The sequence below is a fragment of the Melanotaenia boesemani genome, chromosome 4 (genome assembly GCF_017639745.1).
Source record: "Melanotaenia boesemani isolate fMelBoe1 chromosome 4, fMelBoe1.pri, whole genome shotgun sequence".
In the NCBI taxonomy this organism is placed as follows: Eukaryota; Metazoa; Chordata; class Actinopteri; order Atheriniformes; family Melanotaeniidae; genus Melanotaenia; species Melanotaenia boesemani.
This window is the reverse complement of record NC_055685.1, coordinates 38,702,109-38,717,222: the sequence shown is the minus strand read 5'-3', so window position 1 is coordinate 38,717,222 and position 15,114 is coordinate 38,702,109. Positions and strand designations below refer to the sequence as shown.

The window sequence follows — 15,114 nt, the reverse complement described above, 5'->3', positions numbered from 1 at the left end:
CCTCTTCATCAGAACCACCTTCTAGTACCGGGTCCACCTTCTAGTACCGGGTCGTCCTCTTCATCAGGTCCACCTTCTAGTACCAGGTCCACCTTCTAGTACCGGGTCGTCCTCTTTATCGGGTCCACCTTCTAGTACCAGGTCATCCTCTTCATCAGAACCACCTTCTAGTACCGGGTCGGACCTTTTTAATCCTGGTGTGATAGATGAAGCAGGTGGTAGAAACCTTCCTCAGAGGTTTTCTCCATATTAACATGACAGCATCACACAGTTGCTGCAGGTTTGTCGGCTGCATCCATGATGAGAATCTCCCGTTCCACCACATCCCAAAGCTGCTCTACTGGACTGAGATCTGGTGGCTGTGGAGGCCGTTGGAGTCCAGTGAACTCACCGTCATGTTCTAGAAAGCAGGTGGAGATGATCTGAGCTTTGTGACATGGTGCATTATCCTGCTGGAAGTAGCATCAGAAGATGCTCCACTGTGGTCATAAAGGGATGGACATGGTCAGCAACAATACTCAGGTAGGCTGTGCTGGTTAAACCAGGCCACGTTGGTACTAAGGGGCCCAAAGTGGGCCAAGAAAACCTCCCCCCACCATTACACCAGCAGCAGCCTGAAGTCTGAAGTTTGATTCCAGCTCTAAAAACTCTACGAATGTGGGGCTATCTCTGGCCTGAACCAAAACAATGCTGCTATCTAAATCTGACTCCCTGAACTGGCCTTGGATGGCTGGTTATCAAGTTCCCCTGGAATGTTATGCACACTGATGCTCTGTGCCTCTGATTCTGTGTCTCTCTACACATCACATTTACTCATTCCTAAGATTACTTTACACATTCCTAGGATTACTTTATTCATTCCTAGGAGTACTTTACTCATTCCTAGAATTACTTTACTCATTCCTAGGATTACTTTACTCATTCCTAGGATTACTTTACTCATTCCTAGGATTACTTTACACATTCCTAGGATTAGTTTACTCATTCCTAGGATTACTTTACTCATTCCTAGGATTACTTTACACATTCCTAGGATTAGTTTACTCATTCCTAGGATTACTTTACACATTCCTAGGAGAACCAGGCTACTATTCTGTGGATTTTACTGAAATTAATGTGGTTTCCTTTTAGGAGGAGACAATTTACATGTTCCTGGTGAATTTACTCTAACACAGTAACACGTGTGTTGGTTTTGACACATCTGTAGTAATCTCACACGTCTCACCTTCCTGTAGAGACCAGATTAGACATACAGCTGTGGTAGTTGTGAAGATAAACGTTAGTTTTTTTGGGTTTGTTATTTCAGACAGGAGGCAGAAAAAGAAGAACCAGTAAAGAAGAAGTTAGAGTTGCCATAGCAACAATTTCCAAATAATAACAGTTTTGAGACCTTAAATAAGAAAACTGTAATTCTGTTAACAGATTATATTTTATTTAAAAAAAGAAAGCTTTGGATCATTTTGATGTAAATAATCAGGTATCTGACACAAAATTATCTTTAATAAAACAAACATGAATTTTAATGTTTTTAATGAAGATTTCATTAAATGGACTAAAATCCTCATTTTGATAAACAGAAAGTTGGAAGCTGATTCTTATCCACAGCTTCTCTTGCAGACAGTTACTGCATCACCTGGACAGGTAAAGCTGACTAAGCACACAAAGACTATTCTGTCCAACACAAAAGGATGGATGAGTCATCATCGGGTTATTTTTACTAGAAAACATGCTCAGACCTGTGGTTTAATAACATGAACAATGAGTTCTAACATGAATATTGTCTTTCATCTTCCTTGTGTGTTTTTCTTGGCGATGTGTAATTTTTTAATCTGATCAAACGTAACACGGAGACATCACTGTTAGTTCGAAGCTACGACTTAGAGTCTAAAGAATGTGCTGCTTAATAAGGAAGCTCTGTGTACACAGCAGCTCCCACATGAAGCATCGATATTAACCTAAAAGGTTCTAAAAAAGTATCTGTTGAAATGTTTTTAATGAAATGTGATTAAATATTCAGTAACAGAGAAATACATCAGGCTTTTAATAGATAAATATGAAATATTAAAAAGCATCTGGCTCATCGAGCATAGATGAGTTCTGTTGCTCCGTCATGGTGGATACCAGTGGGTTGTGGTTAAACATTAACAGCAGGGTCTGTTGGGAGGATACGATGAGCCTCCACTTTATCATAGACGGTTGTCAGACTGTTCAGAGTTGGTCCTGAAGGATCAGGAAAACTGTCTCTCTAAAGAAATAAAACAGGAATTTAGTGTGGCAGTTTCAGAAACAGGCTGGTAAATACTGTTGGTCAATACTGCAGCTGTAAGGACACACTCAGACTAAAACTGGTTCAGCTAAGGAGTGAATAGATTAAACAAACTCAGCGTTATTTTCTGCTAAACTCAGCTGAACTTTGAGGTGAAGTGTTCATAAATGTCTGACTCAGAGGATTCACCTTCAATTTAAATCCATACTAGACTAAAACAGCCCATAACTCAGTTCAAACCCTGCTCAGTTAACCTGGGAATATTAATCCTTTTACAACATGAGCATCCTGAATCAGTTCATTTCTGTCTGAACATAAAGGATTCAGCGGCTGCATCATTAAGACTTCTGCAAACAGCTGCTGGTCCTTCCTCTCTGGGCTACGTGTGAGATCCGGCCGCATGTTATAACTATAATCAAGCTTAGAAAACCTCCAGCTCTGCAACAGCCTCATGCCGGGTCGTAAACTCTAACTGCAGCCATGTTAGCGATCCCGGTTAAATACTGGCTTCAGTTTTCTGAAGGTTGTAAAGAACCGGTACCCCATGCTGCTCATCCTTCATTCATCATAATAAACAGTAACCCCCCCTCATCGTCCCTGTCGGCTCCAGCTAACAACAGGGTGTTCAGATACGAGTAAAAATAGGAAATTAAAGCCGCAAGCGGCATCCATCGGGTCCGAGCGTCCTGGACCCCGCCACCCGATGTTGAATGACAACAGGTGTTGTAATGTGTTAAGGACCCAACGTGTATAAATCCTGTCGACTTTGGTGCAGTTCCCATGTATTCCTATGGAGATATGAGCAACCGTGTTTCATGGCGAGAAGGCTTTTTTCCGTCGGTTGCCATGGTAACACGGTTTTTCCTATTAGAAAGATTTGAATAGCGTTTGGTCCCCAACTTGTCAGGAAGCTTCCCACCAAGTTTGGAGTCAGTCGCACGAATCCCCTCAAACTAGTTCGTTCAATTACGATGTGTGTAAAGTGCAAAAACTGGGAAAAAAATGGACGTACACTCCAAGATGGGGGCACCCCGTTGCCATGGCAACACGTCATCTATTGACTTTTTCGCTCGACTCGGGGTGTTACACGTGTGTGCCGAGTTTCATGTTCCTACGTCGAAGTAGACGTTCGGAACCCCATTCATTTGGGGATGTTTTTGGTGTCTATGTGGCGCTGTTGAGCCAATTTTGCGTTGAAGTGTATGCGGACCTTAGAATATCCGAGTTACGCGGGGCTTGACGTGTGTGCCAAGTTTCACAACTTTTCATGGGTGTTTAGGGGGTCAAATTTGGGGTTGAAGCTCTTAGAAGGAGGAGGAGGAGACTAAACATTTCAGGAACAATAGGGTCCTTCCATACTTCGTATGGCTCGGACCCTAAAAATACAGTTATTCACGCCAACCTGCAGCACATCCTTCACTACGTTAATTATTACTCAACATGAACTTACAGTTAAAAGATAAACAGAGAGGTTTTCATATGTTTCCTAAAAGCTCTGACATCACTGGAAACATGAACCAACAGACATGGAAAAATAAACAAACATGACCGATGATGGTTGTCTAACAGGATGAACAAACAAACCTGATTACGTCCGTCAGGTCTTATATGAATTTGCGTATATTGGACTTCCTCCTCTCTTTTTTCTGAATCTGTAAAGTCACAAAAACTCAAGTTAAATTTGAATTTAATGTAAATGATTTAAAAGCAGATTAACAGGATGCTTCATATGAACAAAGAGGCAACAAAATATGTCAGGAAGTGGAGATGTGGAGAGTAGAAACCAGGCACAAAGTCAGTAAGAAACTGTGGTGAAAAAGGTGGCGGTGCCTTTCAGTAGTCACAGAGAAATATTTTAAATTCTGTTTTTGGCTTAAAGTATAAAAAAACACACATTCCTAAACATGCGACAAAATAAAAGATGATTTTCTTCAAGCTGCCGGAAAAACTAATGGCTGGTAATTAAGTGTGGAAAAACCAGCCAGAAAATCCGCCTCACATTTAATCTGACCGGTGATTTAGTCATAATTTTGGAGCAAAACTGACACGTGGGGATATAATTTATTTATACTGAAAGAATTCTATATTTCTATATATTCTATACATTTAGGGGAGTTTAATAAAGGAAAAGCATTAAAACCAGTTCTGACCAGTTTCCCAGACCCTGCTAATTGAAAACATCCCCACAGGATGATGCTGCCTCCACCGTGCTTCACCATGGAGATGCTGAGTTTTCCTTTACGTCCATAGGTTCAGCTTTAGAGTCCTCTGACCAGAGGACCTTCATCCAGATGTTTAGGGGCGTCTCCAGCGTATCTTTTAGTGAACTTGTCTGTCTTTCTTCTAACCAGTAAGTCCAGCTGTGTGTCCAGTGTGCAGCTTATAGTGGTCCTCTGGACAGAACCAGCAGCCTCATGTGGCGCTTCCAGCTCGTTCAGGCCTGACTTTAACCCTCCTCGCCTGGCCTGAGTTGTGGTGGACGGGCCTTTGTGGGCGGTTCGTAGTGGTGTTGTATTCTTTCTGTTATGTGATGATGGATTTAATGGAGCTCTGTGGGATTTTAAAAGCTCCAGATATTTCTGATGACTCAGCCCTGATTTGTTCCTGTCCACAGCTTTGTCCGTGACCTGTTTGGAGAGCTCCTTAGTCTTCATGGTGTCTCCTGATTAGAGGCGGAGACAACATGTGACACTTTTACTGCACAGTGGAGCTAATTGAACTAATTATGGGACAACTGAAGGTGAAGGAAGCACCAGAGAGGAGGTATGGCCTTCGTATCACAGGAATACATTTGCTTACGCTACTTTTTATTATTTCATTTATTTGATTTTAAACAAGCTGTTTGTTCCTTCACCAGTTTAGATGATTTTTCTTGTGAATTATAAATATGAAAATATTTTTTTTCTGCCTCTTAACTTCCGCTTGTTAATCAGATTAAACGCGGCTCACTGACAGTTTTTACATCCTCTTCCTGCTTTCTGGTCAACAAGCTTCTCTCAGATACTCAAAGCACTTTTGCGTTTTCTGTAGATCAGAACCAGTCGTCAGGGCGCACATCTGTGTAATAAAGAGAATTATTCTCACAGAAATGAGTTTTTCTGGATGATCAGTCACATGTTGTTATGAACACATCTGTCTGTCACATCAGGATGTTTCGGACATTTAAGATCGACTTGAAGGACTTTTTATTTGTTAATACTTTTCCTTATTTTCTAAAGACAGTGTTTTATTTTTTATGTATTTTATCAACTACAATTAATCTTTTAAATTATATATATATTTATATATTTATATATAACTTGTCTTGTATGTGAGGATGAAAGTGTTAAATTATAACTAACGTTTGTGCAGACTTTTAGTCTCTATAGTAACTCTGAGTATGAAATGCTCAGCGTTGCATGAGAAAACTGAAACTCATGACAGCAACAAACATTGTGGTTCATTAGATGAGACGGTGTGAAGATACACAAGCCTGACATGACCTTGTATAACTGACATGTGAGTGTGCTTATCTTGCTGTAGCCTGAAATGTGAGCTATCTGTTCTCTGACCCAAGGTCAAACTGGAAAGTTCCAGTCATTCAATACAAAGAGACGATTGTTCTGTGGAACAATATACGTTTCAGGATTGATTTTAAGCTTCTTTCAGTAGTTTAGAAATGTCTAAATTACATCGTTACGGCCCCTCGACTGTGGACCAGTCTGCCAGAAAACCTCAGGGCTGCAGAGACCGTTGATGTACTTGTTCTTATATAGCGCTTTTATCCAAAACCCATTCACACACACATTCACACACACACACACACACACACACACGCTGATGGCAGAAGCTGCCATGTGAGCCATACCGCTCGACATGAGCTCTCCAGGCTGGGATCGAACAAACAACCCTTGGGCTGCATGACGACCACTCTACCCACTGAGCCACGCTGCCCCTATTTATCAGCTAAAAAGGTCTTAAGCCTCTTTTTAAAAAGAGGCTTAAGACCTTTTTAGCTTAGTTATGAACTAAATTTTATTTGACCTTAATTTATTTTACATCATTTCATTTCATGATATTTTATTTTCATTTCACTCAACTGTACTACTTCTTATTTATTTATTTATTTATTCATTCATTCATTCATTCTTATTGTTTCTTAAGGTTACTGAATCTTTGTTTTAACTCCAGTGTTTTCCTCGTGGGGATCCTCCATGCCGGGGGTTTTGTCTGCTCGGTCTGGGGGTTGTTGCCGCGGTGACCGCCTTCATCTAGGTGGCTGGGACCCTGCACTGCGGCTTTATGGCTGTGAGGTGTGTATACACGTGTGTGCGTGCAACTGTGTGAACGATTTTAATGAGTGTTTTTATTGTTATGTAATTCTACTTTGATGTATGTAAAGGCTTGTTTTATTTTTAATATGCATAAATGTTTTTAATCATGTAAAGCACTTTGTGTGGCATGAAAAGTGCTTTATAAATAAAGTTTGATTTGATTTGATATAGAGAACAGTTCCAAACCAACAGGCCATCATCAGGACTGGAGTTACTCAAATATACCAGACTGATGAAGTGTGAGTTTTCTAACCCGAGTATTTTAATCGCTGTGTGACGTGAGGACAGACTCAGAAGGCAGTTTGAACCAGTTTCAGGGTTAAAAATGACAACGATCAAGCCACAATCGCAGGTAATTTCCTGTGTGATAAATATTTCTCTTTTAATCTTGTGTTGTTCTTCGCAGGCCTGAAACATTTCCTGGAGCTGCAGCTCTATTAATGTTCATGCTGGGCCCCCGGACGGATCAGGGCTGCTTGTTCTGTCCACATATGTCCACAAGTGTCGTCAGTATGTGTGTGAACGATGAATCTGCTGAGTTCAAAGTAAACACAATGTGACGTTAGAGCACCACAAATCCTCTGAAGGTACACAAAGTCTGACGCAGGTCTTCAAGGTGTTCCAGAAGTCTTGTTTGCCTTAAAACCATCATAAATAATAAATAAAAATAAGGCACACAACCAGCCATCAGGGCTCTCCTCATAAAAAGGTAGCTAGATGAGTTCATGGTCCACTCAGGGACTGTCCAGGTCCAGGTCCAGGTCCAGGTCCAGGTCCAGGTCCAGGTCCTATAGCTGCAGAGTGAGTCCAGATCACCACCACTGCTATACAACAAGCGATGTACGTTTTTCAGCTTGTATGTCAAACTGTAACAAGTACAGGTACTAATTAAATCTACAAGTACTGATAAGTTTTAAAAGTACCAAACATTTATCCCACATACTGACTCAAGAACCAATCAGATTTCTCTAATCCAGAATCAACCATGAAGAGAAGAGGGCTGCGATTCTCTGCATCCACAGCCAAACTTTACAGAGTCATGATGAAAAGTACTTCGACCGAGGCCCCACAAGCAGCTTCCTAAAAGAGAGCCAGCTTATAAATCTAAAGAATAAAGATTTAATTAAAATGTTAAAGCAGCTAATTCTGATAAGGTTTATTCATCCATAGATGACTCAACTTGAGGAAGCGATGACAGTACACACACACACACACACACATACACACACACACATATATATATACATATATATATATATATATACATATATATATATATATGCATTCAGCCTAATGTGGACATTAAAGCTTATTTCTACAACTTCTGAGCATCATGTTCTGCATTTTTAGTGACTTGTTCCACATTCTTGGGGCAGGAATTAACAGCAGTGTTTGGTTTTGAGCACCGATAAAACTGTTTTTAAATGAAAGTTCACTTTAGCAGAAAGTAGTTTAAATGACGGGTTTAGTGTTGAGTGATGTGAGAAAATAAGAACACGTTTCAAAACTAGTGTGTTAGCAGTTGAGAAATACTGTAACAGAGGAGATGAACTGAATGAAGAGAAGTTCTGGTAAAACCAAACCAGCAAGTTCCTCACAAAACACACACACACACACACACATCTGAAAGCAGCAGCCAGCGGCCATCAAGCAAATCAAGTTACTGGAAATTACCCTCAACACAGAAACCTGAGTAAAGCCTGCAGAACAAAAAGACCTTTTCTGCTCAGAACAAAGGCAGAACCAACATTTTAAAGACCACAGATACAAGAACCAGTCAGAGAAAAACAGGCACAAAGATTATACACAGAATATTCTACAATCTGTAGACACATTTCTATATTTGATAAGGATAAAATAAATCTGTTACCTGCCTTGTGTTTGTCTGATCGTTCTTTTTTGTCCCAGATATTTCCTCCTTATCATCCAGGAGAACAGTATGACAAACAGAATCGACACGGCAGCAGCTACAACTATAATAACAGTCCAATCTGTCAAAGAAAACATAACAAATCATGTTATCAAGAGGAACTGTGTGTAAAATAGGTAACTTATATTTGTAAAAAAAACAAACAAACAAACAAAGAAAACATCAAAATGGATTACTATGTCTTGGGCCCAGACTTCCAGCTTCTTCTTCTTCTCTGCAGGATGTTCTAACGTCGAATGGAAGAGTTTTACTTTCTGCAGGGTTTGCAGCAACACATCTATAAGAGGAGCTGAAGTCCTGTTCCTGCACAGTGAGAAGCAGAGAGAGACCAGAGCTGCTCTGGTTCAGGATCTGCTCGTCTTTGTACCACGACAGCTCCGTCTTTTCCTCCACCCGACACTCCAACAAGCATCCGCCAGAGCTGTTCAGTCTCCTCACTGCAGGAGGTGGAGCAGCGTCTGCAGGAGAAAATGGATGGAGGGAAATAAAACCCACCAGTTTGTTTAAAAGTAGATTTGAAGCCACAAGAAAAAAATGAATAGTGACGTTCTTCATTAGCATGAATATCAAACTTTTTTCTCCTTTGAGGTCATTTTGACCCCAGATGACATCTTTTATTTTCATAATAACTTTTATTTGTCAAATAATCTGAAAATAATGGAGGTTATTTAATATTATGGTCTGCATTTCCCTTCATTCATGTCAGACTAAAGGTGAGACAAAGAACTGATTTGGGAATATTTATACTATATGCTTTAATCCTAGTAGGTAATCTGGGACTTTTTCTTCTTTTAGGGAATTTTTCACTCAACATCTGACCTCACACCAGATGATTTTTATAAGAAAGTCTTTCTCCTGAAGAACTTTGAACTTCATATTTCAGGTCACCAGGAACTAATTTACCGCCCTTCCAGGTCATCAGAGGACAAAAAAGTCTCTACCAAAAGCTGCTATAAAGAAGTTACAGAATAATACTTTTTCCACTTTTTTGCTCAGATGTTTCAATCATCTTCAGTCTTAATAAAAATGACTAAATATGTAATCATATAAATCACTTTTAACTAGTGCTGGGCAACAATTAAAATTTTTAATTGAGATTAATCGCATGACATGCTGCGATTAATCGCAGCGTTACGCGCAAAATGTCTCTTTCCTTTAAAAAAAGGCCTACAGCTATAAATAAGAAAATGCAGTAAGTTTTGGTTTACAAACATCAGGGGTCTCCAACCTGCAACTCTGGAGCTGCAAGTGTCTCTCTGGACCTTCCACAATGCCTCTAAATACGTGGCTAAAATATTTTTTAGGCATGAACACGAACAAACGGCTCCTCTACTGAAAGCTCACATCTCACAGATTCCACAGCTTGATGTTTCATGTCGCTACGACCAAGATTCACCAAACCAGAGGCAGAAGAAGACCCGATTTATGCTTCACGTTTGTAAAAGTCAGAAAACATGTCTTACCTTTGCTGTCTGGCATAATTTAAAACCACATTTATTAAAAAAAAAAATAATAAAAAAGTTTCCTGTCCAAAAACTACGATGTTCTGTCCATCTGCATGTACTTTGACAAAGAGAAACGTCGGTTCTTTTTTTCTTCTTCCTGTTCCAGACAGAAAACATCTCTTTAATTTAATAAACCCGCTCTCTCCGATCATGTCAGACGCACCGCTGCAGCAGGGAAGATAGACATGGACGCCATGTTTCTGTCATCAAAGCCAGCGGCCAAAAAAAAAAAAAAAAAAAAATGTTAACGCGCGATTAAAAAAATTAACGGCGTTAATCAAGCATTGCGTTAACGCACAATTAACACGTTAACATGCCCAGCACTACTTTTAACCCTTTAAAAGCCAATTTTCTGATTTAAGGCCCTCATAATAACTCATTTTGTGTGTTTATATTTAATTAAAAATAGTGACTTTGTGTTAGAAAAGTGGCATTTAAAGAATAAAAAAGTTTAAAGAAAATGTTTTTCTTTAGGACTGAAGATAATTAAAATATCTGAGCAAAAATAATAATAATAAAAATAACTGCATTTTATTCTGCATATTGCTCTGTAATTCATTCAGACTCAACATGTACGATTTATTATGGCGTACTACTATTTATAGACACATCGCCATGGAAACAAGCAGCTGTTTACATCATGTTTAGCTAGAAGCCAAAGTTGTTTCAGAATGATGTTTTAAATAGTTTTCTAAGAGAAGAGACCTGATGTTTGCTTGTATTCTTCCTGATTAAGAACTGCTTATCTGATATGACACAGAGATGAGAGCCGGAGAAATCTATGTTCTCTGTATGTCTGCATATGTAAACATGTTTTTATATTCGTTAGTTTTTAGTTTTACGAAGGGGTGGGAGCCAACAACGATGCTTCTTCTCACTCCTTTCAATCATGTTAACCATCATGCTAACCATTTTCCTTTTAGTGGTTTTTACTTTGCTTCCATGAATTCCTTCTATATCATGCTGTGCAAAGAACCTGTTTACAGGTAAAAAGAACCTGTTTACAGGAAAAAAGAACGTGTTTACAGGTAAAAAGAACCTGTTTACAGGTAAAAAGAACTTGTTTACAGGTAAAAAGAACCTGTTTACAGGAAAAAAGAACGTGTTTACAGGTAAAAAGAACCTGTTTACAGGTAAAAAGAACGTGTTTACAGGTAAAAAGAACCTGTTTACAGGTAAAAAGAACTTGTTTACAGGTAAAAAGAACCTGTTTACAGGTAAAAAGAACCTGTTTACAGGAAAAAAGAACGTGTTTACAGGTAAAAAGAACCTGTTTACAGGTAAAAAGAACGTGTTTACAGGTAAAAAGAACCTGTTTACAGTTAAAAAGAACATGTTTACAGGTAAAAAGAACCTGTTTACAGGTAAAAAGAACCTGTTTACAGGTAAAAAGAACATGTTTACAGGTAAAAAGAACCTGTTTACAGGTAAAAAGAACTTGTTTACAGGTAAAAAGAACCTGCTCACAGGTAAAAAGAACTTGTTTACAGGTAAAAAGAACTTGTTTACAGGTAAAAAGAACCTGCTTACAGGTAAAAAGAACTTGTTTACAGGTAAAAAGAACCTGTTTACAGGTAAAAAGAACATGTTTACAGGTAAAAAATAAGAACCTGTTTACAGGTAAAAAGAACCTGTTTACAGGTAAAAAAAGAACCTGTTTACAGGTAAAAAGAACTTGTTTACAGGTAAAAAAGAACCTGTTTACAGGTAAAAAGAACTGTTTACAGGTAAAAAGAACTATTTACAGGTAAAAATAACTGTTTACAGGTAAAAAGAACCTGTTTACAGGTAAAAACAACCTGTTTACAGGTAAAAAGAACATGTTTACAGGTAAAAAATAAGAACCTGTTTACAGGTAAAAAGAACTTGTTTACAGGTAAAAAGAACTATTTACAGGTAAAAAGAACTGTTTACAGGTAAAAAGAACTTGTTTACAGGTAAAAAGAACCTGTTTACAGGTAAAAAAAGAACTTGTTTACAGGTAAAAAGAACTTGTTTACAGGTAAAAAGAACCTGTTTACAGGTAAAAAGAACTTGTTTACAGGTAAAAAGAACTATTTACAGGTAAAAAGAACTGTTTACAGGTAAAAAGAACTTGTTTACAGGTAAAAAGAACCTGTTTACAGGTAAAAAAAGAACTTGTTTACAGGTAAAAAGAACTTGTTTACAGGTAAAAAGAACCTGTTTACAGGTAAAAAGAACTTGTTTACAGGTAAAAAGAACTATTTACAGGTAAAAAGAACTGTTTACAGGTAAAAAGAACTTATTTACAGGTAAAAAGAACCTGTTTACAGGTAAAAAAAGAACTTGTTTACAGGTAAAAAGAACTTGTTTACAGGTAAAAAGAACCTGTTTACAGGTAAAAAGAACTATTTACAGGTAAAAAGAACTGTTTACAGGTAAAAAGAACTTGTTTACAGGTAAAAAGAACCTGTTTACAGGTAAAAAGAACTTGTTTACAGGTAAAAAAAGAACTTGTTTACAGGTAAAAAGAACCTGTTTACAGATAAAAAGAACTATTTACAGGTAAAAAGAACTTGTTTACAGGTAAAAAGAACTTGTTTTCAGGTAAAAAGAACCTGTTTACAGATAAAAGAACTATTTACAGGTAAAAAGAACTTGTTTACAGGTAAAAAGAACTTGTTTACAGGTAAAAAGAACCTGTTTACAGGTAAAAAGAACTTGTTTACAGGTAAAAAGAACCTGTTTACAGGTAAAAAGAACTGTTTATAGGTAAAAAGAACTTGTTTACAGGTAAAAAAAGAACTTGTTTACAGGTTAAAGGGAAGCCTTGTACTGTCTGCATGTCCAGAATAAAGAACACATGAATGAAAGAATTAAATAAAGGATGAAAAACTCAAAGAGCTGTTTTATATCAGATTTTTGATCAGTTCACTAAACATTAGAATGAAGCTGCGTTCAGACCAGGACTGAAAGCAGGGAAAGTAATTAAACTCTTTTCTTGGTTCAGACAAAGCAGAAGACGCAGAAAGATGAAGAAAATAAAAAAGTATGGAGGTACTGAGCAGTAAGAAGAGCTCAGGGAATTTCTGAGGCTGAATTTGAGGTGTTTAAAGAGCTTTTTATTGGATGAAAGGGTCAGTGAATCCACTGATTCTGCTGCTTCTCAGGATGTGCACCAACCAGCAAACCTAACGCTGGTTTATCATCACTTTCGGGCAGTTTATGCACCGATTAGATTCAGTCTGAAAGTAAAAGATGTTTGACATGTTGCTGCAGCAGGAACATTTTTCTCTGACATGTTCAGACACGTTTGTTTCTGAGAACTTCATCCAGTCACCTTCCATTGAACTGGCTTTGTATAACCTCCCTCACAGAAAAACTCCTTCCACCTTTCACCAACAGACAGAATCGTCTCAAAAAGCATAAAACCCACAGGCTCCGATGATCTCGCTGTTCTGAGGTTATCAGGTTCGTTTTCATCTCTTTTATTGGATCATGAGTCCCAGCAGGTCTGAGACTGAGCTGCTGGCTGTCAGCAGATAATAAAAATGGATCTATTTCACAGCTTTTTGTCTACAAGCTGCAGTTTCAGAGCCTCCAGAAAACCATCTCACATGGAGGCTCACATGACTCACATGTGCATGGACACGTGCTTTACATGTGACGTGCAGTCCGGATTAGCTCGACATGGTGTGAATGTGAACTTCTCTATATTCTAAAGCTGAGACATGAACGGCTTCTTTATCAACTACATGAAGCAACCTGCAGCCAAAACACAGAAGTTTCCTCTAGAACAAGTTTCTAAAACCTCCCAGTCTGATGTTATTGATCTGATTCACACCACAGCTCCTTATTTCTCTCTGCATGAGCTTCATACGTGTCTGTTAACATGCACCTCGTTTATTATGTTAGGACTCTACATATTTTTCATGTTTTTTAAAATATAAATTTTAGCATTTTTGCTCAATAGCTTCCAGGTCATGTGACCTATCGGCCCCAAATCAGTGCAGGATCATAGAAATCCACAGGCTGGTTGACATTTACATATTTTTATTACATTTTAATGCTCTGCTTGGCTTTTATGCTGAATTCAGCTGATAAATAGCTGTTTGCAGTAAGAGGCTCTCGGTCTTTGGACCAGAATAAGAAGACAGAGACCAGCAGACAAGCAGACGTCTGCAAAGATTCAAACGTTTATACATTTTAGGTTGAATCTGTCTCAGTTGTTTTTCTGCACAGCTTCTCATCGGTTATTGTTGATGCAGAAATCTGATCTACAGTTACTGGTCTGACCTGCTTGTCTGTGGTGGTTAATTTCCCACGGATCCAGATCAGGTAAAGCCGACCAGTCTGGTTCTGGATCTGCCGGAGGTTCCTGATCATTTTATTCTTTCCTTGACAGCAACTGTCAGATTTCTTTATTATTGTAAAGGATTGAAATCTCATGAGAGGACTTACTTTAAACTTGATTAAAAGAAAAATATGAAAATGTCTTTAATTTGAGACTTTTAGACAAATTTATTTGTATAAAACATTTCATGTAGACGACAATTCAAAGTGCTTCACATAAAACATTAAAAGCATTACAGCAGGAAGGACAGAGCAATGACAAGAGAACAAACAGTAAAAGAAATAAATTAAATAACAGCAGAAAGAAAAGGCTAAAATAAAATAGATAAAATGCAAGAAATAAAGTTCCAGTGTGGAAAGACAACATTAAAACATGATCCAGCTTAAAGAACCAGATCCAGATCTGGACTGTAAATAAAAACTAGTCCATGCAGCAGAGAACAGGTGGGTCTTTAACCTGGATCTAAATAAACTGAGTGTTTCAGCTGATCTGAGGCTTTCTGGGAGTTTGTTCCAGACATGTGGAGCATAGAAGCTGAATGCAGCTTCTCCATGTCTGGTTCTGACTCTGGAACTGATAAGAACCTGGATCCAGATGACCTGAGGTTTACCCATGACGAGAGATAAAATTCAGTGCTGGAGTCTGGATGCTTCATACAATTTAAACAGCATTAAAACAACATAAAAAAGAGTTTGTTGTATTTTCAATGTATAATAAGACAATTATGAGGTAGAAGTGAAGTTGGTGATAAAACAGTTACCTCCTCCATGTTGATGGGCTTTCCT

At 38.3% G+C, this 15,114-nt stretch overlaps 1 protein-coding gene across 4 annotated transcripts in view; it reads right to left on the bottom strand.

Moving 5' to 3' along the window:
* Positions 1-1,410: 1,410 nt before the first annotated feature.
* Positions 1,411-15,114, bottom strand: part of LOC121638502 (CD48 antigen-like) — a 23,214-nt gene continuing 9,510 nt past the window's right edge. For 2 of the 4 annotated variants that reach the window (XM_041983343.1, XM_041983344.1), the window contains exons 3-6: positions 8,686-8,967; positions 8,454-8,570; positions 3,851-3,918; positions 1,411-2,245 (exon numbers count right to left, since the gene is read on the bottom strand). In XM_041983343.1, coding sequence (XP_041839277.1) covers positions 2,135-2,245; positions 3,851-3,918; positions 8,454-8,570; positions 8,686-8,967 — 578 coding nt within the window. In that variant the 3' untranslated portion in view covers positions 1,411-2,134. Of the gene's footprint in view, positions 2,246-3,850; positions 3,919-8,449; positions 8,571-8,685; positions 8,968-15,114 lie in introns of all 4 variants that reach the window. The other 2 variants (XM_041983345.1, XM_041983346.1) reach the window with 2 other exon arrangements.